Source organism: Anomaloglossus baeobatrachus, chromosome 5 (genome assembly GCF_048569485.1).
Source record: "Anomaloglossus baeobatrachus isolate aAnoBae1 chromosome 5, aAnoBae1.hap1, whole genome shotgun sequence".
Taxonomy (NCBI): domain Eukaryota; kingdom Metazoa; phylum Chordata; class Amphibia; order Anura; family Aromobatidae; genus Anomaloglossus; species Anomaloglossus baeobatrachus.
In genome coordinates, this window is record NC_134357.1 from 250,057,101 (window position 1) to 250,084,933 (window position 27,833).

The 27,833-nt window shown below is 46.6% G+C and overlaps 1 protein-coding gene across 1 annotated transcript in view; it reads right to left on the reverse strand.

Moving 5' to 3' along the window:
• Positions 1–27,833, reverse strand: part of LOC142311164 (pendrin-like) — a 173,241-nt gene that overhangs the window by 35,476 nt on the left and 109,932 nt on the right. Inside the window, exons 8-10 of the mRNA XM_075349343.1 lie at positions 23,399–23,546; positions 10,782–10,895; positions 1,157–1,234 (exon numbers count right to left, since the gene is read on the reverse strand). Of these exons, the coding sequence (XP_075205458.1) occupies positions 1,157–1,234; positions 10,782–10,895; positions 23,399–23,546 (340 nt within the window). The remainder of the gene's footprint in view (positions 1–1,156; positions 1,235–10,781; positions 10,896–23,398; positions 23,547–27,833) is intronic.

Consider the following 27,833-nt stretch of genomic DNA (forward strand, 5'->3'; position numbering starts at 1 on the left):
AGAAAGTTCCACAAAGTCAACTATCACTGCAGCGCTCCACCAGTCGGGCCTTTATGGTAGAGTGGCTCGACGGAAGCTTCTCCTCAGTGCAAGACATATGAAAGCCCCCATAGAGTTTGCAAAAAACTCATGAAGGACTCCCAGACTATGAGAAATAAGATTCTCTGGTGTGATGAGACAAAGATATAAGTTTTTGGTGATGATTGTAAACGGTATGTGTGGAGAAAACCAGGCACTGCTCATCACCTGCCCAATATAGCCCCAACAGTGAAACATGGTGGTGGCAGCATCATGCTATGAGGGTGTTTTTCATCTGCAGGGACAGGACGACTGGTTGCGATTATAAAGCTGAATGCGGCCAAGTACAGAGATATCCTGAAAAAAAACTCTTCCAGAGTGCTCTGGACCTCAGACTTGGTCGAAGGTTCACCTTCCAACAAGACAATGACCCTAAATACACAGCTAAAATAACAAAGGAGTGGCTTCAGAACAACTCTGTGACCATTGTTGACTGGCCCAGTCAGAGCCTTGACCTAAACCCAATTGATCACGTCTGAAGACACCTGAAAATGGATGTCCACCAATGTTCTTCATCCAACCTGACAGAACTGGAGAGGATCTGCAAGGAAGAATGGCAGAGGATCCCCAAATCCAGGTGTGAAAAACTTGCATCATTCCCAAGAAGACTCATGGCTGTACTAGCTCAAAAGGTGCTTCCACTCAATACTGAGCAAAGGGTCTGAATACTTATGACCATGTGATATTTCAGTTTTTCTTGTTTAATAAATTTGCAAAAATTTCTACATTTTCTGGTTTTTTTTCTGTCAAGATGGGGTGCAGAGTGTAAATTAATGAGAAAAAAATTAACTTTTATGAATTTACAAAATGGCCAAATGGCTGCAATGAAACAGAGTGAAAGGGTCTGAATACTTTCCATACCCACTGAATATACACGTCCATATGTGGGAATGTGTTAATTATGAATGGAGATGAATTTTAAAACAGCAATTAAGTAATTCTGGAGACTTCCTACCAGTCATCCCATTGAAAATAGATAAGATAATCATTAGAGAGTGTTCATTGATTGTGATAACATATTAGACCTGTACAATATCATTAGCCTAGATATTGTAATTCCACATTATTGCTCTACTACCTTCTGCAGCGGTTCCAGGAGTCTTCCTAAAGCCACTATAGCAATCAGTACCACCGCAGCTGAAACCAGGCTGGCAAACTGGAAAAAAGACAAATTAGGAATATTCTTAATGTTTAGAAAAGGTTTGGTTTTGTAAAACACTTCCACATGTATTTAGTAGAAATGGTTGCTGATATCTAAATATGCAGTGGTAATGTATGCAAAGGAGGAAAATGGATCCGCATATGGGTGAAACATCCCCAAAACTTTATTCCATCAATGTAAAAGGATGTCTGAGGCAAATCCCATTAAATGGAAAGTTTTAGGGATTTTTAACTCATATGTAGATCCTATGTAGAACATTCTTACTGACCAATGCACTGTGATCTGTCACATTCGAGGTAGGATTTTAGCAGATCTTGACCACAGGAGGTCGCGATGTAACACTTCTTATATTGAGTAAAAAATAGAATTCCTTTAATTGTTTAAACATTATGTGACAAAACATGGAGAGAATAGAAATATGTCTGATGCATAAAGGCTGCTTTACATGCTTCAACTAATCATGCGATTGCATTTGCGATCGCACCCGCCCGCAATCGTTTGTGCAGCACGGGCAATTTGTTGCCTGTGTCGCACAATGTTGTAACCCCCGTCACACGTACTTACCTTCCAAACGACCTCGCTGTGGGCGGCGAACATCCACTTCCTGAAGGGGAGGGACGTTCGGCATCACAGCGACGTCACACAGCGGCCGGCCAATAGAAGCGGAGGGGCGGAGATGAGTGGGACGTAAACATCCCGCCCACCTCCTTCCTTCCGCATTGCAGGCGGGACGCAGGTAAGCTGATGTTCAACGTTTTCGGGGTGTCACACGAAGCGATGTGTACTGCCTCGGGAACAATGAACAACCTGATGTTTGATTTTTAGAAAATGAGCGACGTGTCAACGATGAACGAGAAGGTGAGTATTTCTGCTCGTTCATAGCTGTCACACGCTATGATATCACTAACGATGCCGGATGTGCGTCACTTACGATATGACCCCACCGACATCTCGTTAGATATATCGTAGCGTGTAAAGCCCACTTTAGATATAGCAAGTAGACTGGTGCCGGAAGGGGATTGGATGAGTCAGGCTCTACCCAGGGAAGGTTTTTGGATCCTCTGTTTGGAAGCTAAGATACCCAAGGGAGGGGCTAACCCATTGACCAGGCCATCTATCACTTTACGTGGCAATAGCTCTGCAATTTTTAAACATATCCCAGTAATTTTTAGAATGCTTTTCTGTGCCGCATTATATTTTATGTTAACGTTAATTTTAAGTCCATATGTTTTGCGTTTATTTATCAAAACGAGGGGTAAACAGCCGTGGTTGGTGCCGACATCGATTGTGACTGATGCCGCAGGGTGTAAGCTGTAGTGTACAGCTGACGGCTCCTGCTATTTACTTATATCTTATATTACATTGGTTGAACTATAATTATTGTCGGATTTCTGTAGCTATTAGTGTGGCAATAGTTGGGATAATGTTTAATAGAGTATTTCCTTCTATGTTTTTATCTCCTTAACTTTTCAGATGAGAAGGAATTTTCTGATTTGCAAATTCACGGTAAAGTAAAAAACAGTCAGAATATTGCTAACGAATGGGACCACTGCATTGTGTGTTTATGTGACATGAATTAAAAAAGTAGATATTAGACGAGTGCAAGAATTTATTTTACGTGACATATCAGAATATTACCGTATATTACGTACTGTATATATTTATATGAGATATCATATTTTCTCTGGACTCACAGGTATTCCTGTATTTCAGATAATGCATGTTATGAAATGGTGAAGATTGCAATGAGTTACTTTCTTGTATATAAGGGGCAGCATTAACCTGGGTACAGGTACATAAGGGGCTATATTATATTGGATTTATTCATGTACTTTAATTATTGTAATAGTTATAGTCTTAGGATTTTTATAGCAGTTATATTTATGTACATGGGGAGCAGTATTATAATAGCTATAGTCTTGTACATAGGAGCACTATTATAGTAGTTATACTGTATTCTTGTACGTGTGGTGCAGTATTATTGTAGTTTTATTCTCGGAAATAAGGGCAAGTATTGTTATATTATTTTATGAGGAGGGCAGAATCATAGTAATTTTATTCATGGAAATAGTAGCGGGTATTGTTATATTCCTGTACATAGCAGCAGTATTACGGTAGTTATAATCTTCTGTAGAGGCAATGTTATAGTATATATATTACCGTTCTTGTACATAGGAGTGGAATTGTAGTAGTTATTTTCTTCCTCGTAGGGAGCAGTATTATTATTATTATTATAGCAATTATTATCTTGTACGTAGGGGCAATATTATAGTATATACAGTATATTTTTGTACATAGGAGTAGAATTGTAGTTATTTTCTTGTTCATAGGGAGCAGTCTTATAGCAGTTATAATCTTGTATGTAGTGGCAATGTTATAGTATATACAGTATATTCTTGTACATAGGAGTAGAAGTATTGTAGTTATTTTCTTCTTCATAGGGAGCAGTATTATAGCAGTTGTAATCTTGTATGTAGTGGCAATGTTATAGTATATACAGTATATTCTTGTACATGGGAGTAAAATTGTAGTTATTTTCTTGTTCATAGGGAGCAGTCTTATAGCAGTTATAATCTTGTATGTAGTGGCAATGTTATAGTATATACAGTATATTCTTGTACATAGGAGTAGAAGTATAGTAGTTATTTTCTTCTTCATAGGGAGCAGTATTATAGCAGTTATAATCTTGTATGCAGGGGCCATCTTATAGTATATACAGTATATTCTTGTACATAGTAGCAGAATTGTAGTAGTTATTTTCTTCTTCATAGGGAGCAGTATTATAGCAGTTATAATCTCATCCATAAAAGGCAATATTATAGTAGCTATAAAGGGGCAGTATTATTGTAGTAATACTTTTCTTTATCGTTCCTTCCATGGGAGACCCAGACCATGGGGTGTATAGCTAGTGCCTCCGGAGGACACACAAAGCACTACACTCAAATGTGTAGCTCCTCCCTCCGGGCTATATACACCCCCTGGATGACAATCTACCCAGTTCAACGCTTTGTGTTCCAGGAGGATCACACACATTTTCATTTCCTGATATTTTTTATTTTAATTTTTAAAGATTTGGAAGAAAAGCGGGTCCAGTCTGGACTCCCGGCATGTCCCTTCACGCTCCACTCTGCGGGGTGCTGTTAAGGTTGATTTTACTAAGGCTGGAGCCTTCACATGCCGAGCTCCTTCGCATCCTCTGTCGAGGCTCTGTTTGAAGTGGGAGCCATCACGGTCCTCTCTGCTTGCAGAAGACCGGTCTCCATCCGCAGCCCTGTCTGGTCCCTGCTGGAAGGAGCGTTAACCCCCACTCAGGGACATGGCCCTGCGTCTCAAAGCTAAGTATTGAGACGTTTTTTTCAGGGGTCCCGGGCACTTTTATTAGGGGGACAGTATGTGCTTTAGCGTTACTGTTAATTTCGGCCGGTTCTGGGAATTTTCCATGAGAACCGCGCCGACGTTGCCTGCTCGTCGGCCGCACTTTAAAATCTAGGCCCCGGCTTCAGTTTGGGCCTAGTTTCGTTTTTGGCTTCCTCTGCATGCTTTGCATACAGCGCTGCCCACCGCCCGACCAGCAGAGGGGAGGGCACTCCTCTCTAGGGAGATGTCCCCTCCCCTGTCTACCTCCCTGTGTCTCTCTGCCCTCTGTGTTTCCCGCTCCTGGGCTTATACACGCCCCCCCTCCTTCTCCCAGCGCCATTTTCTCAGCGTTTCTCACACTGGGAAGCGCTGGAAGCTGCAGCTGCATACTATCTGGAAGGCTGACACTTCACAGGGGAGCGGTGAAATCCGGAGGACACACAGAGAGCAGGGCTGGTAAGCCACAACCCCTGGTTGTGGACTTTTTATTACACTCTCAGGCTTTCTACAGGAGTGTATCTGGCTGCAGAACTTCCTCCACAGCAGCATGTCTGTCACTAGGAGCAAGGCTGCAAACATGTATGCTATATGCACTGCTTGTAAGCTAATTCTGCCAGAGCCAAGCACATACCCACATTGTGATACCTGTGCTAATATGGTTGTGTCTCAGCCTAGAGCCTCCGCAGGGGTCCCTCCGGCTGCTCCGGCCCCGGTGGCTGAACCCCCGGCTTGGGTAGCATCTTTTTCACAAGCTCTTTCCAAGTCGTTTGCCGACTCCATGGGGCAGCTGTCCCGGACGCTGCTGTCTATGCATCAGCCTCCCTCTCAGGGTGTCTCTGCGGCTCCGAGCTCTGCAGAGCCCTCAGAGCAGGTCCTAGGACCCCGTCCCCCTAAACGGAGACGCACGGACCCTTCTCCTTCCTCGTCCCACGGCTCTGATTCACAAGCCGAGGTGCAGGGCGAGGAGGATTCACTTGCTGTGGGCTCAGACGCTGCCTCTATGTACCCCATTGACTTGTCTGAGGGTGATGCGGATGTTAGTGACTTGATTACGTCCATTAACTCCGTACTGAACCTCAACCCACAAGAGTCAGAGGAACAACCCTCTCTGGTAGAGGTACACCAGTTTACCTCTCCTAAGAAACCTAGGAGTATGTTTTTTAACCACTCCAGCTTTCAGACCACTGTTAACAAGCCCAGGGCCTGTCCTGACAAACGCTTTCTGAAGCGTAGTTCAGATGACCGTTTTCCTTTTCCACCAGAGGTGGTTAAGGAATGGGCCCAGTCCCCAAAGGTGGACCCTCCGGTGTCCAGAATCTCAGCCCGCACAGTCGTTGCTGTGGCTGACGGCACTTCTCTTAAGGACCCCACTGACCGCCAGGTTGACCTTCTGGCCAAGTCTGTATTTGAGGCGGCAGGAGCCTCCTTCTCCCCGTCTTTTGCGGCAGTATGGGCTCTTAAGGCTATCTCTGCCTCGCTGGCGGAGATTCATTCCCTCTCCAGGGACTCTATTCCTGAGATGGATGCCTTAACTTCTCAAGCTTCGGCTTTTGCATCCTACGCCATGTCTGCCATCCTGGAGGCTTCTCACCGCACGGCAGTGGCCTCCGCTAACTCCCTCGCGATCCGCAGGATCTTGTGGCTTCGAGAGTGGAAGGCGGACGCTTCCTCTAAGAAGTACCTTGCGAGTCTCCCTTTTACTGGGTCCCGGCTGTTTGGGGAACAGCTTGATGACATAATTAAGGAGGCTACTGGCGGGAAGAGTACTTCCTTGCCACAAACTAAAGCCAAGAAACCTGCCCAGGTCAAGAACCAATCGAGGTTTCGTTCCTTTCGTTCCTCTAACTGGTCATCCTCTAAGCCCTCGGCCTCGTCCACTACCGCCAAGGATCGTAAATCCAACTGGCGCGCAAAGCCGCGTCCTCAAAAGACCGGAGGAGCCGCTGCCACCAAGGCAGCCTCCTCGTGACTATCTGGCCGCGCCAGCAAAGTCCTTGGTCGGTGGCAGGCTCTCCCACTTTGGCGACGTGTGGTTGCAACACGTCTCCGATCAGTGGGTGCGGGATATCATCATCCACGGCTACAGGATACCTTTTTCTTCCAGCCCGCCAAACAGATTTTTTCTGTCCACCCCCCCCTGCTCCAAAGCCGCCGCCTTCTCTCAGGCCGTGGCATCCCTGCAGGCCAACGGTGTAATTGTTCCGGTGCCCGCCCGGGAACGGTTCAGCGGTTTCTACTCAAACCTCTTTCTAGTCCCCAAAAAGGACGGTTCCTCCCGACCCATCCTGGATCTCAAGCTTCTCAACAAGCATGTTCAGGTGCGGCACTTTCGCATGGAATCTCTGAGATCGGTCATTGCCTCAATGACCCAGGGAGATTTTCTGGCATCCATCGACATCAGAGATGCCTATCTGCATGTGCCTATTGCGGTCTCACACCAGCGCTGGCTCCGCTTTGCAATCGGAGAGGAACACTTCCAGTTCGTGGCTCTTCCCTTTGGTTTAGCCACGGCCCCTCGAGTGTTCACCAAGGTCATGGCAGCAGTGGTTGCGGTCCTGCACCTCCAGGGATTGGCAGTGATTCCTTACCTGGACGACCTTCTAGTCAAGGCCTCATCCAGTGTAGACTGCCAGCGGAGTGTCTCTCTCACTGTCACCACGCTAACTCAGTTTGGGTGGCTTGTCAACCTCCCCAAGTCGACTCTGACCCCGACCCGGGTACTTTTGTACCTAGGGATGCAATTCGAGACTCTGCCGGCACTTGTCAGGTTGCCCTTAGTCAAACAGCAGTCCCTTCGTCTGGCGGTGCGCTCTCTGCTGAGGCACCGCCGTCATTCCATCAGACACCTCATGCAGGTGCTGAGTCAGATGGTGGCGTCCATGGAAGCGGTTCCCTTTGCCCAGTTCCATCTGCGTCCCTTGCAGCTGGACATTCTCCGCTGTTGGGACAAGCGGATCTCTTCCTTGGACAGGCTGGTGGCTCTGTCATCACAGGCCAGGAACTCCCTTCAGTGGTGGCTTCAGCCCCTCTCCCTGTCACAGGGACGTTCCTTCCTGACTCCATCCTGGGTGATCCTCACCACGGATGCCAGTCTCTCCGGCTGGGGAGCGGTATTTCTCCATCACCGAGCACAGGGCACTTGGACTCCGTCCGAATCAGCCCTCCCGATCAATGTGCTGGAAATCAGAGCTGTGTTTCTAGCTCTCCTGGACTTTCACCACCTATTGGCGGGCAAGCACATTCGGGTTCAGTCGGACAACGCGACAGCGGTTGCCTACATCAATCACCAGGGCGGAACTCACAGCCGTCTGGCGATGTTGGAGGTTCAACGAATCCTCCAGTGGACGGAGGACTCCAAGTCCACCATATCCGCAGTTCACATCCCAGGCGTGGAAAACTGGGAGGCCGATTATCTCAGCCGTCAAACCGTGGACGGCGGCGAGTGGGCCCTGCATCCGTCAGTGTTCAGATCGATCTGCCGCAAGTGGGGCACTCCGGAAGTAGATCTAATGGCTTCCCGGCACAACAACAAGGTTCCGGTTTACGTGGCTCGCTCCCACGATCCTCAGGCCTTCGCAGCAGACGCACTGGTTCAGGATTGGTCTCAGTTCAGTCTGGCCTATGTGTTTCCCCCTCTAGCGCTCTTCTAGCGCTCTTGCCCAGGGTTCTGCGCAAGATCCGAATGGAGGGCCGTCGGGTCATACTCATCGCCCCAGACTGGCCCAGGCGAGCTTGGTACCCAGACCTGCTCCGCCTGTCCGTAGAGGTGCCGTGGCATCTCCCGGACCGCCCAGACCTTCTCTCTCAAGGTCCGTTCTTCCGCCAGAATTCTGCGGTTCTCAGATTGACGGCGTGGCTCTTGAGTCCTGGATCCTGACTGCTTCAGGCATTCCCTCTGAGGTCATCTCCACCATGACTCAGGCTCGGAAGTCTTCCTCGGCCAAGATTTACCACAGGACTTGGAGAATTTTCCTGTCCTGGTGTCGCTCTTCCGGCCATGCTCCTTGGCCGTTCGCCTTGCCGACCATCCTGTCTTTTCTACAGTCAGGTCTGCAGTTGGGTCTGTCCCTCAATTCCCTTAAGGGACAGGTGTCGGCTTTGTCGGTATTGTTCCAGCGGCGTATCGCCTGACTGGCTCAGGTGCGCACCTTCATGCAGGGCGCATCTCACATCATCCCTCCTTACCGACGGCCCTTGGATCCCTGGGACCTTAATCTGGTCCTCACGGCCTTGCAGAAACCCCCTTTTGAGCCTCTCAGGGAAGTTCCTTTGTCTAGACTTTCACAGAAAGTTGTCTTTCTAGTAGCCATAACTTGTCTCAGGAGAGTTTCTGATTTGGCTGCGCTTTCTTCAGAATCCCCCTTTTTGGTGTTTCACCAAGACAAGGTGGTTCTGCGTCCGACTCCGGACTTTCTCCCTAAGGTGGTGTCTTCCTTCCACCTTAACCAGGACATTTCATTGCCCTCTCTTTGTCCGGCCCCTGTGCATCGCTTTGAGAAGGCGTTGCACACCTTGGATTTGGTGCGGGCGCTCCGAATCTATGTGTCTCGCACCGCCGTTTTTCGGCGGTGCACCTCACTTTTTGTGCTAACCACGGGTCAGCGCAAGGGCCTCTCGGCGTCTAAACCGACCCTGGCTCGTTGGGTTAGGTCGGCTATCGCCGATGCCTACCAGTGTTCTCAGGTGCCTCCCCCGCCGGGGATTAAGGCGCACTCGACCAGAGCTGTCGGTGCCTCCTGGGCTTTCAGACACCAGGCTACGGCTCAACAGGTGTGTCAGGCTGCCACTTGGTCCAGTCTGCACACTTTTTCTAAGCACTACCAAGTGCATGCTCATGCTTCGGCAGATGCGAGCTTGGGCAGACGCATCCTTCAGGCGGCTGTCGCCCATTTGTGAAGTTAGGTTTTGCCTACTTCTCAGTTTAGTTTATTTCCCACCCATGGACTGCTTTGGAACGTCCCATGGTCTGGGTCTCCCATGGAAGGAACGATAAAGAAAAAGAGAATTTTGTTTACTTACCGTAAATTCTTTTTCTTGTAGTTCCGACATGGGAGACCCAGCACCCTCCCTGTTGCCTGTTGGCAGTTTTTGTTCCGTGTGTTTCACGGCTGTTGTTAGTAGACAGAGCTCTGGTTTTGCCGAGTTTTACTCTATCTCTACTTATGGGTGGATGTCCTCCTTCAGCTTTTGCACTGAACTGGGTAGATTGTCATCCAGGGGGTGTATATAGCCCGGAGGGAGGAGCTACACATTTGAGTGTAGTGCTTTGTGTGTCCTCCGGAGGCGCTAGCTATACACCCCATGGTCTGGGTCTCCCATGTCGGAACTACAAGAAAAAGAATTTACGGTAAGTAAACAAAATTCTCTTTTTTGTAGATAAGCTGCACACATAGTTATTTTCTTATTGACAGGGCTCAGTATTATAATATACCTATGCCATTTTACACTTTACGTGTTCTATATATACTTTGTTACGTTACATAAAAGGGTAACTTTATAAATATACTGCACTAATTTAGACTGAACATGATTTATAGCCTGTAATGTAATCCAGATTTGCGCTGACAATCTGCATTCTACCAAGTATAGTCTTTTCAGCACAAAATGTACATTTTATTTTAGCATTGTATCAGAAGACTAACCTGCTGAGTATTTCCAATAATACAAATAATTGTGATTTTGTGAATTATAAGGCCCAGTTCACACGGTGCAGATTTGTTAAGGATTTATTTTGTATTGTTATAATGTTCCGCACTGCGAATCTGCAGCAATTTACAGCAATTTACAGTAAATGGGTTTTTCAAAATCCGATTCACACGCCACAGAGAAAAATCCACGTGTAAAATGTATGTACTTTGTAGGGGTTTTACGTCTGCAGTATGTTCATTATTGTGCAGATTTTCATTGCAGATTTCAGCCTATTCAATGTTTCATAATGGAATATGGTGAAATCTGCAACACAATCCGCAAGTATCACATACAGATTCTATTTGTGGATCAGTTGTGAAATTGTTTTGAAATTTGTGACCAAATTCACAGGTGGAATTTTCCAGAATGTATGAACATGGCCTAGCAAAGATTTGGGCTAAGCTCAAGACTAGCATTGCCATGAGAATAAACCACAAAATGATTCTTAAAGGTATACTACATCACTGCAATAAGGTTAGGTCACATAGTAACATACCTGGGTTTTTCCACCAGTGCCCTCCTGGATTGCAGTACGTGAGAGAGCGGTACTGGCACAGAAGCAGGAGAAGATGCCACCGAACAGATTGCTGATTCCATGTGCAATAAATTCCTGTTAGAAGAAAGAGGGATGCATTTACTGGACCAGTGGTGGCCAATTAATTTTCCAGAGGGGCCACATGAGAGAATGTTAGTGGTGTAGAGTGCCAAACTAATAGGCTGAAATTAATTCTGCTCAGTATTAATAACATTTTATAATATTAATTGTAACACTTAGGCTGCTTTCACACATCAGTTTTTTAGCATCAGGCACAATCCGGCAAAAAACGGATAAAACAGATCCGGCGCCGGATCAGTTTTATTCCCCATAGACTTGTATTAGCACCGGATTGTGTTGGATGGCCTTGTGTTGCATGCGGCATCCACCGAATCCCTCGAAAAACCGTTGTCCGGTGGCCAGAAAGGACGAAGCATGCAGCGTTTTTTGGCTACGGCGAAAAAACGGACCACGCCGAATCCGACGCCATACGGCATGTTGTATAATAGAAGCCTATGGGCGCCGGATTCGGCATCAATCGGCATTTGCTGGAAAGCAACGATGGATCCGGTTTTTGTTTCTGGGCATACCCAGACGTTGTGTAAATAGTCTCTCTCACTCTCTCTCTCTGTCGATGTGTCAGTCGGTCCGTCGGTCTCTCTCTCTGTCGGTCGGTCCGTCGGTCTCTCTCTCTGTCGGTCGGTCTCTCTCTGTTGGTCGGTCTCTCCCTCCTTTATACTCACCGATCACGGGCCCGGTGCTGCACAGCTGTCAGACTGCTCTGGTGGCTTCTCCTCTTTTGAAAATGCCGGCCACTCATTATTCCATCTAGTATTCACTGCTACGAATCCGTTTTTTGCTGGATCCATCGCATCAGTTTTTACACAATCTGCAATAGATCCGTTGCATCAGGCACAAACCGGATTGTGTCTGGTGGCAAAAAACTGATGTGTGAAAGCAGTCTTAATATTGAGCAGAATTAAGTATGCTGACATGCCCCTATGTACAGTATGAGCATAAACACAGCCCGCTACATACAGTATGGGCCTCCACATAACCCCCTATATACAGTATGCGCCCACACATAGCCCTCTTATATATAGTTGGGGCCACCCCATATATACAATTTAAGCCCCCCACATATCCACCTCATATACCGTATATGCCCACACAGATTCTATATACAGTATGAATCCCCCACATAGCCCCTTTATATACAGTGTGAGCCCACATATAGCACCTCTTTATATACAGTGCTGGCCAAACGTATTGGCACCCCTGCAATTCTGTCAGATAATACTCAGTTTATTGTTGAAAATGATTGCAATCACAAATTCTTTCGTATTATTATCTTCATTTAATTTGTCTTCAATGAAAAAAATAAAAAAAATTGTCATAAAGCCAAATTGGACATAATTCCACACCAAACATAAAAAAGGGGGTGGACAAGTTTTGGCACTGTTTGAAAAATCATGTGATGCTTCTCTAATTTGTGTAATTAACAGCACCTGTAACTTACCTGTGGCACCTAACAGGTGGTGGCAATAACTAAATCACACTTGTAGCCAGTTGACATAGATTAAAGTTGACTCAAACTCTGTCCTGTGTCCTTGTGTGTACCACATTGAGCATGGAGAAAAGAAAGACCAAAGAACTGTTTGAGGACTTGAGAATCCAAATTGTGAGGAAGCATGAGCAATCTCAAGGCTACAAGTCCATCTCCAAAGACCTGAAAGTTCCTGTGTCTACGGTGCGCAGTGTCATCAAGAAGTTTAAAGCCCATGGCACTGTGGCTAACCTCCCTAGATGTGGAAGGAAAAGAAAAATTGACGAGAGATTTCAAAGCAAGATTGTGCGGATGGTGGATAAAGAACCTCGCCTAACATCCAAACAAGTTCAAGCTGCCCTGCACTCCGAGGGTACAACAGTGTCAACCCGAACTATTGTCGCGTCTGAATGAAAAGGGACTGTATGGTAGGATACCGAGGAAGACCCCACTTCTTACCTCGAGACATAAAAAAGCCAGGCTGTAGTTTTCCAAAACGTACCTGAGAAAGCCTAAAACGTTTTGGAAGAATGTTCTCTGGTCATATGAGACAAAAGTAGAGCTTTTTAGGAAAAGCCATCAACATAGAGTTTACAGGAAAAAAAAAAGAGGCATTCAAACAAAAGAACACGGTCCCTACAGTCAAACATGGCGGAGGTTCCCTGATGTTTTGGGGTTGCTTTGCTGCCTCTGGCACTGGACTGCTTGACCGTGTGCATGGCATTATGAAGTCTGAAGACTACCAACAAATTTTGCAGCATAATGTAGGGCCCAGTGTGAGAAAGCTGGGTCTCCCTCAGAGGTCATGGGTCTTCCAGCAGGACAATGACCCAAAACACACTTCAAAAAGCAGTAGAAAATGGTTTGATAGAAAGTACTGCAGCCTACTAAAGTGGCCAGCAATGAGTCCAGACCTGAATCCCATAGAACACCTGTGGAGAGATCTCAAAATGGCAGTTTGCAGAAGGCACCCTTCAGATCTCAGGGACCTGGAGCAGTTTGCCAAAGAAGAATGGTCTAAAATTCCAGCAGAGCATTGTAAGAAACTCATTGATGGTTACCGGAAGCGGTTGTTCGCAGTTATTTTGGCTAAAGGTTGTGCAACCAAGTATTAGGCTAAGGGTGTTACGGTTGCTGCGAGCACTGGAGACTAAGTCCAGATTTCTTGCTACTGCACATGTGCGAGCGCTGGAGACTAAGTCCAGATTTCTTGCTACTGCACATGTGCGAGTGCTGGAGACTAAGTCCAGATTTCTTGCTACTGCACATGTGCGAGCGCTGGAGACTAAGTCCAGATTTCTTGCTACTGCACATATGCGAGTGCTGGAGACTAAGTCCAGATTTCTTGCTACTGCACATGTGCGAGCGCCGGAGACTAAGTCCAATCTTGGAGCCATTGCACATGTGCGGCTGACATCATCGCTGACACGAGGTCACATGTCTCTGACACCTTCTATGCCGATTGGTCGCTGGTCATGTGCTTGTGACGTCTTGCTCGGTGATAGGCCAGCATGACGTCACTCCTGTCGTTCTGGCAGCGGATTGGCTCTGGTGTCCTCCATCTTGGATGAGGCACAGAGTCTATATAAGACCCTGACACACGCCGCATGGTGCTCAGTCCTCTTGGTTCATGCATATGAGTAGACGCTCTGTGCGCGTTCCTCTAGGCATTCCTCTGTCTATGCTAGGTGAGCGCTACCGGCAGGGTAGCGTTCTTATACCTTACAGCTTCGGCTGCTGTCCGTATCCTTACCTCTTAGGGGAGCGGACATAGGCAGGTGCCTGAGGCACATGGTCTGGCTGGGCCTTGTGATTCTACTCGTAGGTGGACGTTGCCGCTAGGGTAACGTTCCTTATACTGCGTCTGGCAGTTGTTCGTATCCTCGCACACTAGGGGAGCGAACAGAGGTAGGAGCTTTGTGCGGCTTACGCTGCTGTTCGTCTCTTTTGCACCACTAGAAGAGCGGACCTAGGCAGGTGCCATATCTAGTGGTTCGTGTCCTCGCACACTAGTGGAGCGAACGCAGGTAGGAGCTTTGTGCGGCTTATGCTGCTGTTCGTCTCTTTTGCACCACTAGAAGAGCGGACCTAGGTAGGTGCCATTTCGCACACATTGCCTTTGTCTCTGTGATTATTAACAGAGATCATTCCACACACCCTCCAAGTAAGGGAGGAATTGCTTTACTTATTATATTTACTTACTTATTATATCCTTCTGTGAGTTAACAGAGGTATTGCACTCTGCCATAGTCTGCAGCAAAGTCTTTGCACGGTGGACCCTGACTGTCTGATACTCCTTTCGGTTATTATCAGACAGCCCCCCGTAACATTAGGACTGAGCCAAGGGTCTGGCAGTTATGGCAGAATATCAGCAGTTACACCGTTACATACAAGTACTTGAGTCACGGCTCAAGAGTATAGAGGATAAACCTCAGACCATGGTGACATCTGCACATGATCCTCGACTTGCTCTGCCAAACAGATATTCTGGCGATGCCAGATCATGTCGTGGTTTCATTAGTCAGTGTCAGATACACCTAGAGGTCAACTCTTCTCGCTTCTCTACGGAGAGGTCCAGAGTAGGCTTTATCATCACCTTACTTCAGGACAAAGCCTTAGAATGGGCGACTCCCCTATGGGAGCGCTCTGATGTGGTTACTCTGAGACATCAAGTCTTTCTTGATGCTCTTAAGGCGGTATTCATGGGTCCGCAGGTTACCCATGATGCGGCCCTGAGACTGTTAGATCTATCTCAGGGTTCGTTATCCACTAGTTCTTATGCCATTGCTTTTAGAACTCTGGTGGCAGAACTAGATTGGCCAGAGAAGGTGTTGATTCCTATCTTCTGGAGAGGGTTGGCAGGCTATGTCAAGGATGCCCTTGCTACTCGTGAGGTCCCTGCTTCTCTGGAGGACTTGATCACAGTAGCAACGAGGATCGATGTACGCCATAAGGAACGTAGACTCGAGGTCTCTTCCTCACGCCCTAAGCATCGGGCTATTCCAGTTGTTGAGGGTCCACTACCATCTTCCTCAGCATCTGAAACATCTCCCACTCCTTTGGAGTTAGGTCATACGTTCTCCAGACTACGCAAGTCTGGTCCTCCTATATGTTACGTATGTCGTCAGGCTGGGCACTATGCCAACAAGTGTCCTAGTCGTCAGGGAAACTCCCTGGCCTAGTAACCATTAGAGGGGGGTTACTAGAGACGTCTTCTGCACCCTCTAAGTGTTGTATCCCAGGTCAGCTCTCGTTATCTGAGAATACATGGCCTATTATGGCTTTTGTGGATTCCGGAGCTGATGGGATTTTTGTGTCCTCAGGATTTGTAAAGGGACACAATATTCCCTCTATCATGTTAGAGGCGCCTATTCCTGTCCGTGTTGTTAATGGAACTATGTTGTCTGACTCCATTACATTGAGGACAGTTCCCTTGCACCTTTCCCTGTCTCAGGGTCACATAGAGGAGATTTCTTTTCTTGTTTTGCCTGAGGGTATAGACGACGTCCTTCTGGGTCTTCCATGGCTTCGGACTCATGCTCCTCACATTGACTGGGAGTCTGACAGCATTATTAGTTGGGGTTCGAAATGTCAGTCCCGATGTCTTCCCTTACCACCTAAGGTCGTTGCGGTTGCATCAACTGATCTCTCTCCCATACCTACACCCTATTTGGATTTCGCTGACGTGTTCTCCAAACAGGGTGCTGAGGTTCTTCCACCCCATAGGCCGTATGACTGTGCCATAGACCTTATCCCAGGTTCGGTTCCACCTAAAGGCAGGGTTTACCCCCTGTCGATACCTGAGTCGGAGGCCATGTCGACCTATATAAGAGAGAGTTTAGAGAAGGGGTTCATTCGTAAGTCTGTCTCTCCCGCGGGAGCTGGGTTTTTCTTTGTTCGGAAGAAAGAGGGTGATTTGCGTCCCTGCATAGATTACAGGGGTCTCAACGCAATCACAATAAAGAACAAATACCCATTACCTTTAATTTCGGAGCTCTTTGACAGACTGAGAGGAGCTCAAGTTTTTACGAAGTTGGATCTGCGGGGTGCGTATAACTTGGTACGAATTCGAAAGGGTGACGAATGGAAGACCGCTTTTAACACCCGAGACGGTCACTATGAATACCTCGTCATGCCTTTTGGGTTATGTAATGCACCCGCAGTATTTCAGGACTTCGTAAACGATGTGTTCAGGGATTTACTGTTATCCTCAGTAGTGGTGTATCTAGACGACATCCTGATTTTTTCTCCTGATCTGGAGACTCATCGTCAGGATGTCGTTCGTGTCCTTTCCCGTTTAAGGGAGCACTCATTGTTTGCTAAACTCGAGAAATGTGTATTCGAGCAGTCCTCATTGCCTTTTTTGGGTTACATTATCTCACAAGAGGGTCTGGCTATGGATCCTGCGAAGCTCTCTGCTGTCCTGCAATGGTCCGAACCTCATTCCTTGAAGGCGGTGCAACGCTTCTTAGGATTCATAAATTATTACAGGCAGTTCATACCCCATTTTTCTACTTTGGTGGCCCCTTTGGTGGCCTTGACTAAGAAAGGTGCTAATCCCAAAGCCTGGTCTACTGAGACATCTCAGGCTTTTGAGGCAGTAAAAAGACACTTTTCAACTGCTCCCGTTCTTCAAAGACCCGATGAGAATAAGCCCTTCCTCTTAGAGGTTGATGCCTCTTCAGTGGGTGCTGGTGCGGTCTTGTATCAAAAGAACGGTGCAGGTAGAAAAAGGCCGTGTTTCTTCTTTGCTAAAACCTTTTCACCGGCAGAGAGAAACTATACCATTGGGGATAGGGAACTGCTCGCCTTGAGATTAGCCTTGGAGGAGTGGCGTCACTTGCTGGAAGGAGCGAAACATCCTTTCCAGGTCTATACAGACCATAAGAATCTGACGTACTTACAAACCGCTCAGCGTCTGAATCCTCGCCAAGCCCGCTGGTCCTTGTTTTTCTCCCGCTTTCACTTCTCCATCAACTATCTGTCTGGGAGTAAGAATAACAAGGCAGACGCCCTGTCTCGCTCTATGCTTTCTACCCAGGAAGAGATTGACGAACCTCGTCTTATCCTTCCCTCCAGGGTTTTTCATACGCTCTCCCCTGTGACGTTAGACCAAATCCCACCGGGCAAGACCTTTGTTCCGCCTGATCGACAGAATGATATACTGTCATGGGCCCACACCTCAAAGGTGGGTGGGCATTTTGGTATTAGGCGGACACGAGAGTTACTGGAGAGGTGGTATTGGTGGCCACACTTAGCCAGCCACGTCAAGAGATATGTCGGTTCCTGCTACTCGTGTGCTCGCAACCGTCCATTACGGCAGAGACCGGCTGGGCTCTTGCATCCTTTACCAGTGCCAGATAGACCATGGGAGGTGGTAGGCATGGACTTTGTGGGTGATCTTCCATGTTCACAGGGACATAGATATGTGTGGGTCATTACGGACCATTTCTCCCGGATGGTTCATCTCGTACCGTTATCGAGAATCCCATCTTCCAGGGTACTAGCCAAACTATTCCTCAAGCATGTCTTTAGGCTTCACGGGATGCCAGATCGTATCATTTGTGATAGAGGCCCGCAATTTACTTCCCGTTTCTGGCGAGATCTTTGTAGCCTTCTGCAAATTGAGTTGAATCTCTCTTCGGCATACCATCCGGAGACTAATGGTTTGGTTGAACGTACCAATCAATCTATGATTATATACCTTCGACACTTTGTTGCTGAGAACCACGATAACTGGTCCTCCCTCCTACCCTGGGCAGAATTTGCCCTTAACAATTCGCTGGCTGAGGCCACGGGGCAGACACCGTTCGTACTCAATAATGGGCAACACCCTAGGGTACCGGTACCGTTTCCCGCTGCTGCACCTCCTCCTCTTGTGGCCGACTGGGCAACTAATGCCAGAGAGGTTTGGGATCGGACTCAAGAGTCGATCCAAGCAGCTAAGGACCGTATGAAGACGGTGTCCGATCGGTTTCGTCGCCCGGCTCCTGTCTTTTCTCCAGGGGACTTTGTGTGGCTCTCTGCAAAACACGTGAGACTTAGAGTGAGCTCTGTCAAATTTGCTCCTCGCTTCCTGGGTCCTTATGAGGTTCTTCGACAGGTAAATCCTGTAGTCTATCAATTGAAGTTACCTGTCCATCTTAGGATTCATGACAAATTCCATATCTCACTGCTAAAGCCGGCTATTTTACCTCACGCTCGTGAAGTGCACTCTCCTGCCTCTGATTCCTCTCGCTCTAGCTATGAGGTACGAGCCATAGTTGGTTCTAAGATGGTTAGAGGGCGCAGGTTCTTCTTGATAGATTGGGAGGGCTATGGCCCGGAACATCGCTCTTGGGAGCCTGAGGAGGCTGTCCATGCTCCCGACTTAGTTGCCGATTACCTGCGTCGCCGGGAGGGGGGCCCTTGAGGGGGAGGTACTGTTACGGTTGCTGCGAGCACTGGAGACTAAGTCCAGATTTCTTGCTACTGCACATGTGCGAGCGCTGGAGACTAAGTCCAGATTTCTTGCTACTGCACATGTGCGAGTGCTGGAGACTAAGTCCAGATTTCTTGCTACTGCACATGTGCGAGCGCTGGAGACTAAGTCCAGATTTCTTGCTACTGCACATGTGCGAGTGCTGGAGACTAAGTCCAGATTTCTTGCTACTGCACATGTGCGAGCGCCGGAGACTAAGTCCAATCTTGGAGCCATTGCACATGTGCGGCTGACATCATCGCTGACACGAGGTCACATGTCTCTGACACCTTCTATGCCGATTGGTCGCTGGTCATGTGCTTGTGACGTCTTGCTCGGTGATAGGCCAGCATGACGTCACTCCTGTCGTTCTGGCAGCGGATTGGCTCTGGTGTCCTCCATCTTGGATGAGGCACAGAGTCTATATAAGACCCTGACACACGCCGCATGGTGCTCAGTCCTCTTGGTTCATGCATATGAGTAGACGCTCTGTGCGCGTTCCTCTAGGCATTCCTCTGTCTATGCTAGGTGAGCGCTACCGGCAGGGTAGCGTTCTTATACCTTACAGCTTCGGCTGCTGTCCGTATCCTTACCTCTTAGGGGAGCGGACATAGGCAGGTGCCTGAGGCACATGGTCTGGCTGGGCCTTGTGATTCTACTCGTAGGTGGACGTTGCCGCTAGGGTAACGTTCCTTATACTGCGTCTGGCAGTTGTTCGTATCCTCGCACACTAGGGGAGCGAACAGAGGTAGGAGCTTTGTGCGGCTTACGCTGCTGTTCGTCTCTTTTGCACCACTAGAAGAGCGGACCTAGGCAGGTGCCATATCTAGTGGTTCGTGTCCTCGCACACTAGTGGAGCGAACGCAGGTAGGAGCTTTGTGCGGCTTATGCTGCTGTTCGTCTCTTTTGCACCACTAGAAGAGCGGACCTAGGTAGGTGCCATTTCGCACACATTGCCTTTGTCTCTGTGATTATTAACAGAGATCATTCCACACACCCTCCAAGTAAGGGAGGAATTGCTTTACTTATTATATTTACTTACTTATTATATCCTTCTGTGAGTTAACAGAGGTATTGCACTCTGCCATAGTCTGCAGCAAAGTCTTTGCACGGTGGACCCTGACTGTCTGATACTCCTTTCGGTTATTATCAGACAGCCCCCCGTAACAAAGGGTGCCAATACTTTTGTCTGGCCCATTATTGGAGTTTTGTCTTAAATGATCAATGATTTGATTTTTGTTTGATTCTCTTTTGTGTTTTTTCATTGCAAGCAAAATAAATATAATAATACCAAAGAATGTGTGATTGCAATCATTTTCAAGAAGAAACTGAGTATTATCCGACAGAATTGCAGGGGTGCCAATACTTTTGGCCAGCACTGTACATTATGAGCCTCACATAACCTCCTATATACAGTATAATCCCACAGTCTCCTAAATACAGCATGATCCCCCACATAGCCTCCTAAATACAGTATAAGCTCACATCTCTCTCATTCCCCTGGCATCTGCTGCACTTACGCGCTGATGTGATGTCATTGTGTCTGCTATTTCACACGCTGATTGGTGGCAGAAGGAGACGGTGGCCACTCCTCCACCAAAGTTTTGATCACTAACCACATTTTTCTCATATGGAAAACATATGGTCAGTGACCTTAGACTTCTACAACTTTATCGATTGAAAAATATATAAGGATAATGCTCTCTGAATTAACAGAAGGCAAATTTTTTGTAGGGTTTTTTTTTGGGATAAAGAAATAAAAAAAACCCTATGGAAATTTGAAATCCCCATAACTGTCCTGAACAAAATTATAAGGTTATTTGTACCACAAACTCAACGTGGTAAAAACAAAACAAGAAAAATAAATAGCAAAATTTCAGTTTTCCTTCAATTTCTGCCCACTATGGCCCTGAATCATAAAATCTATTTTGACAGAATTCTGGCATAAATTGCTTTGAAAAGTCTCAAAATGTTTGTGCAACTCCAAATTCTGCGACTTTTAGTGTTTTTCCACTAGTTTTGCCCAGCTCCGACCAGGATGGGGTGCGATGTAAGCGTGTGGCTACAGTCTGTCTAGTTCATGACGATCTGTGGCGCTCCTTATGCTAGAAATCTGCCACACTAGAGTAAGATTTCTGCTGTTGAGGCACTTTTTGGACTCTTCTGATTCATTGAGAGGTGTGTGAGAAATTTGCCTGTCTTCATGGGGCCTATATATATTGAACGATAAGGAGGAAAAAAGTGGCGAAAAAATAAATGTCTCTCCAAGAGGTTAAGATTTGTATTTGGATATCTCCATTAGCTTTAAAACTAGGAATGCCCTTTTTCTATTTAACAAGAAATAACCTGTTGCGCCCTGGGGCAACCGGGCTGCTTGGATCCGGCCGGTCCTTGGCTCAAGGGGTTCTGGATCCAGAGGCACCGTTGACCAGTTTGAAATAAAAATAAAACTAGAGTCCAACTACGCCACTCGCGGTTTGCGACCAGGGATGGTAGAGCCGCCGCTGTGGGTTCCCACTGGGGATGATGGATGGGGGCAGCGTGGATGGTGGAGCCCTCCGCGAGCAGGGCTTTTCCCCAGGGGTAGGTGAAGGGTTAACGTGGAAGCGCACAGCAATAAGTCAGTCCAGACAGGGAGTGCAGTTTGATTGTCTTTACTTACTGGCTTCATGCCCTGGGGACTTACTGGATCCCAGGTGCGTCCGAGTCCTCTATAGCTGTGCCTGCCAACCTGGTGCCACTCTCCACCTTTGCACTCTGGTGTACGTGGATCCTCCCTGGCGTGGAGCACTTGGAGATCCTTCTGGTGTCCGGGTCCTGCCACAGGCAGCTTGGACTATTTAAGGGAATTTCTCCCGGTCCCCTCTTTGCTGATGATGCCTCGGACATTAGTGGTGGCAGATGAGTCCAGAAACTCACCCGCTTGGCAGAGTTAACAGATGGTTTGAAGCCCTGGTCTGTTCTGGGATCTGCACCCCGTGCGTGCAAAGTACTGTGAGCCCTGGATGTCCACCCCACAGGATCCCTCTGTCCTTGGAGCTTGCTCTCTCGCTCTCCAGCTACTTTTCTCCTCTGAGTGGCTGATCTTTCTACTCAGGTCTTTGCGGATTCTTTGCTACTTTCTATGTGTCTCAAGAGTCTATGGTTTGTCTTGACACCTTTCCTATTACTCCTTCCTCTTTCACTTCCTTTCTCCGACTGACTAGCCACACTCCCCAGGTCTGGTCTCTTCCTCCCAGTTGGCTGCCTGTCATCTAACAGCGCCCAGCCCTGTCATCTGACTAGATGAGTCTCCCAGCCGGGTACAGCGAGTGTAAATGTCCTTGTATGCTAGTGTGTGTGTAGTGACTGGCACTGTCATGTTGGACTCGAACTGTTACCTTGTTTTTGTGACACCTAGGTACCTCAGGGCCGTCACAAACCAAAACAGACAATACCTTTAAGATCTATGTAATAGAGATATTCCATTCCTTAAAGGGGTTGTCCATTACTTGACAACCCATTTTTAACAACTAAAACAAATTAACAAAATATATACATAAAAATGTCAAGTTACTACTGGGAGGCACAGCACTGATGTCGGGTCATCTGGAAGATATGAATACCAGTATGGTGTTCTGTATTTAATTATGGCAACTATAGCTTTTAAAAAGGGTTTATCAGTTGATTTTCTCATGAAAAAGGTTGTCTACCACTGGAAAACTCCTTTGAAGAAAAAAATCTGCTCATAATTTTACAATAGAGATCTGTCAATATATGACCTCATTGAGTTTGCAGGATTGTAGCATTACTGATTTCCAAAACCACAGAGCACCACTCATCAATGTATGCCTGTGACAACCCTCTAAAAAAACCCACAAATGAATTTGAATAGCCCTTCGCCTATAATGGTGTGTCAGAAAATGTAAGCATGTAAAATATTTGATTGTTACCACTTAAAGGAAATTTCAGTAGATATTTATCCCCAGGCACAGTTTAGTAAAAGAAACAAGCTTACGCTATACTCAATGCCCCCTGGGTCCAGTTCTGAGAATTTGGCACTGAATACCAATGTCTGCCATTGGTTGCGGCCCTCTTCCATACACTTTTGACAGCTGTAGGCCGAACGATGGTTTGGTCGCTCCTTCAACCACCAGCTATCTCATCCGACTTTCCAATACACAGGAGCTCTCGTTTAGCTGATCACTCCTGTGTTCTCTATGAAAGAGCCACTGTCAGACATCTCTAGTGGCGACTTATGCTTTAGAGAACAGAAGGATCAGGAGTTCAAAATTGGACTTGCGGAATCTTTTTCTCCTCCCCCCGAAATCATCTGTGTGTGGGAGCCATCACACATATCAGACTGTGAGCTGAGCCCACTGATATTATCAGGTTAGGCTAACATTATTCTAATGTGCATGAGGACTTCAGGCTTGAGGGCTCTAAGAAACTTCACACCTCATTCATTGCTGGTCTGAGCTCAAGGACTACATAGTTGCTTTCTTCTACCACAACTACCACGAGTACATTTCTCTTTTAATCTCCTCTACCTACCCAGGATGATATGTTTCTTCATCACATGTAGCAAATTACCTGATTCCCATCGACAGGATAGTTGTGTTTGGTTCCATAGACTTTTGCTACAGATATAGCTACAGCATAGGCAACTATTCCGATGGAAAAGGCAGAGCCAATCATTTCAGCAAACATGCTCACATCTGGAGCTATGGGGTTTATGAACCTAAAAGAGATTATATACAGTCAGCATATACCTGTCCAATAGTCTAATATGGTACCTTAGTTTAAGAAATAGTTTGACGGACTTATTCCTAAAATGTGACATCTGCTCTGTGATGCTGGAATATGGGGAGTTGTGTATAATTTTGTGTAGGTTCGTATTTTAGGTGTGCTGCTCTGTCCAGTCTGTATTCCTTGTATGTACAGTGTCCTGTTTGCAGGTTTAATCACCCCCTGCGGGGCTTTTATCACTAAAGCTGGGTTCACACTAAACGACAGCGACAACGACGTCGCTGTTACGTCACCATTTTCGGTGACGTAACAGCGACCTTGTAAGTCGCTGTTATGATCGCTGCTTAGCTGTCAAACACAGCAGAAGCAGCGATCATAACGTCGCTGTGCTACATGTACAGAGAGCAGGGAGCCGCGCTTAGCGCTGGCTCCTTGCTCTCCTACAGTACACATCGGGTTAATTAACCCGATGTGTGCTGCAGCTACATGTCACAGTTCAGAGAGCAGGGAGCCGCGCACACTGCTTAGTGCTGGCTCCTTGCTCTCCTTGCTACAGTATACATCGGGTTAATTACCCGATGCATACTGCAGCCACATGTCACAGTGCAGAGAGCCGGCGCTGGCAGCAAGAGCGGAGGCTGGTAACCAGCGTAAACATCGGGTAACCAGGGAAAGGTCTTCCCTTGGTTACCCGATGTTTACGCTGGTTACAGCTTACCGCAGCTGCCAGTGCCGGCTCCTGCTCGCTTCATTTCGTCGCTCTCTCGCTGTCACACACAGCGATGTGTGTGTCACAGCGGGAGAGTGACGACCAAAAAAATGAAGCTGGACATTCAGCAACGACCGGCGACCTCACAGCAGGAGCCAGGTCGTTGCTGGATGTCACACACAGCGACAGCGACGGGACGTCGCTGCAACATCACAGAAAATGGTGACGTAGCAGCGACGTCGTTGTCGTTGTCGCTGTGTGTGACACCAGCTTAAGTCTGGGGGAGAGGGCCTGGGATCCACCTAAACTCTCTGTTTTACGTGGAGATGAGTCAGTTTGGCTAGGAACTACAAGAGAAGCAGAAAGATTCATCCTCTGGGGTTAGCAGCTGCGTCTACAGGCAGCACCCCAGAGAGCTGTTGAGACATCCTGATTTCCCTGGAAAAGGACTGCTGGAGGATTGTGACTGATTTATCCTCTGTGGAAGAAGCTGCGGCTCCCCAGAGAGACCTAGACATTTATCCCTTGCTGGACTGTATCCGTATTCCTGGACTATTTTACCCTCTGTGTGGTGGATTATTTTTATGAACCTTCTGATTGGAATAAATGTTTTTTGGATTGCTCACTTATCACTCGCTCTGTTGATTGTGTGATATCAGATAAGGACTCTGTTAAATGCTCTATATTTCATTTTAGTGATCAGATGATTTATCAATTCTTTCTTTCCCATTATAGAATTACAGGGAAATTATTTGTATTTGTGAACATAGGTTTCTACTATAACATGTAATCTATCTTCTTTTCTATGCTCTCTGTAAATGTGCAGAATTCTCCTCAGTTCTCAAATGAAAAAAAATACTGTAAGGCCACATTCAGAAGTCAGTCCTTTTTCACATACTGTATGTAAACAAAATGGTCTGAGTGTCATCAGTGATTTGGATCACAGTTTATGCAATATTTGTTCCATTATAACAGTTTTTATCATTAGTTTCATCAGTGATTTTCACGTATGAAAGTCACAGAATATGTTTGTGAAACGTGAACTTCTGAATGCGGCTAAATGCCATAAATATAGGAAAGGAAGGGGATGAAAATCCTACCTCTCATTTTATGTTGCAGAGTGGGGAGGAAGAGTAGTAGGTGGTCAGAGCACAGCTATGTATCTCTTACGTCGCACTAGTTAGAGCCTGACAATTCTGCACAGTTATAGAGAGAATGCAATTCTACAGACGCTAGCAGCAGGAAGAAACTGAAATATTCAGGTGAACACATTTCTTGCTGTGTTACTTCAACAACACATTTAAATTTCCTAGGGCATGTATTGTTTCTTGTTGCAATTATCGGTCTGCTTTAATAATAAAATATTGAAATCATTTAAAGAGGATCTTTCATTGGATTCTTAAAGTTTCAATTAAAAACATGCAACATGAAAACACTGGGGCATTTTGACTCCCGCAGGCTCTGAACAGCTTTCTCTAGACAAGTGGTGTATAACCTATGGCTCAGGGTCAACATGTGCTTCACTATGACATTCTGTATGGCCTACAACAACCTTGTCATAGCAATGTATAATCTATGTTAGAGAGAGGAGGAGTGGTGCATAGCATGGGCATGAGATGGACAGGTACTAATGAAGCACTTTGTGGCCAACCAACATAAATTAGCAAACTGTAGGTCTTTGGGCCCTTGATTGGCATTCCAGAAGGATGTACATTAGTTCTCCGTTAATGAGGGAGACTATCTTTATTGTATTTCATGTGAGCAGTGAATCATTTGTCTACTGCAACAACTCACAAACTACAAAGTAAAGAGCTACAAGATTGGTGGTCTATTGCTGTCACGTTCCTGACCCTGAACACACCAAGCGCATTGTGTAGTGTAATGTGAATAATATCTTGCCTCTTTTGTACATAAAATGTTATGTGAACTGTGATGATAATGTGTGGATTGCAATGTAATCTGATGTATAGGATAGTGTAAGCAGTGATATAAAGGTGTTGGTAACGTTTAATGTGACGTTTGGCATAGCACCTATTAAGCAAGTTACCAGACCATTAGGTAAGCAACAGTTAAGTGTTGGGACTAGCCCACAGGGCAGGAGTTAGTTGACAGGGTAAGACATAGTTCATTCTAGACAAGTCAGTTGAGCTTGGAGAGTGAAGATCTAGTAAGTGACAGTTACAGACAGTTAAGGCCCCGTTACACGCAACGACATCGCTAACAAGATATCGCTGGGGTCACGGAATTTGTGACGCACATCCGGCCTTGTTAACGACGTCGTTGCATGTGACACCTACGAGTGACCGCTAACGATCTGAATACTTACCAAAATCGTTGATTGTTGACACGTCGTTCATTTCCGAAGAATCGTTGCTCGTTTGGTACGCAGGTTGTTCGTCGTTCCTGAGGCAGCACACATCGCTACGTGTGACACCCCGGGAACGACGAACAACAGCGTTCCTGCGTCCTCCGGCAACGAGGTGGGCGTGACGTTAATGTGGCTGCACTCCGCCCCTCCGCTTCTATTGGTGGCCTGCTGTGTGACGTCGCTGTGACGCCGCGTGAACCTCCCCCTTAGAAAAGAGTTTGTTAGCCGGCCACAGCGACATTGTTAGGAAGGTAAGTACGTGTGACGCGTCCAAGTAATATTGTTCGCCACAGGCAGCGATTTGCCCGTGACGCACAAACAACGGGGGCGGGTGCGATCGCTAGCAACATTGCTAGCAATGTCGCTGCATGTAAAGCAGCTTTTAGTCTGTAGGTCGTGAAGGTCGCATACTATAGATAACTTGTGGCAGTAATTGGAAGAAAATACTATGCTTGTGAATGTAGAAATAGCTAGAGTTATACAACTTTGCAAAATCTAAAGTGACTATTATCCCTTGCAGTATATAGGGGGAATGTTTCTGACATCAACCTCACAATTTTCATATGAAGGATTTTTTTGCTAGCCAATATTTACTTCACATGTCGTGATATACCTATTCATTTGTTATTTATTCTGTATTTATTTTGTACTTATTTTGTTTTCATGTACTAGATTATTTTTCTTCGAAAAAGACCCAATGTGGGGTCGAAATGTTGGACTAAACCTTCATATGCCTACGCACAAATAAAATTTACATTTTTGGAGCATCATTCTCTTCTCATATCTTCATTGAGTGTGCCGGAGCTTTTGTTATATTTTCATAAAATAAGATGGTTTTTGGGGTTTGCACTCTGTGGCCATTACCCGACAGCAAAAAGCAAATTGAGGATTTGCACTTGCCACCTCAACTTCAGCATAAAGTGATTCCCCTATGACCTTCTATGTCCTCAAGCAATAATGTCCAGTGGATACAGTGGAGAAATTACCCCAGTTTCCATGAGGCCTCTGGAGAAAAAGAGGTCAAAGAACTGTTGGAGCTGGCAGCTCATCCAGCTGTAGTATACCTTGCCTAAGGTGCTCACTCAGCTGTTTATGTGCAACAAGCTGGAGCCAAAGGGACCTGGGTGTGAACATGGCCAGGTATTGACCTGCTACCAAATAAAGTCAGATGATTTGAGACACTTGTGGTGGTTGCACCCTCG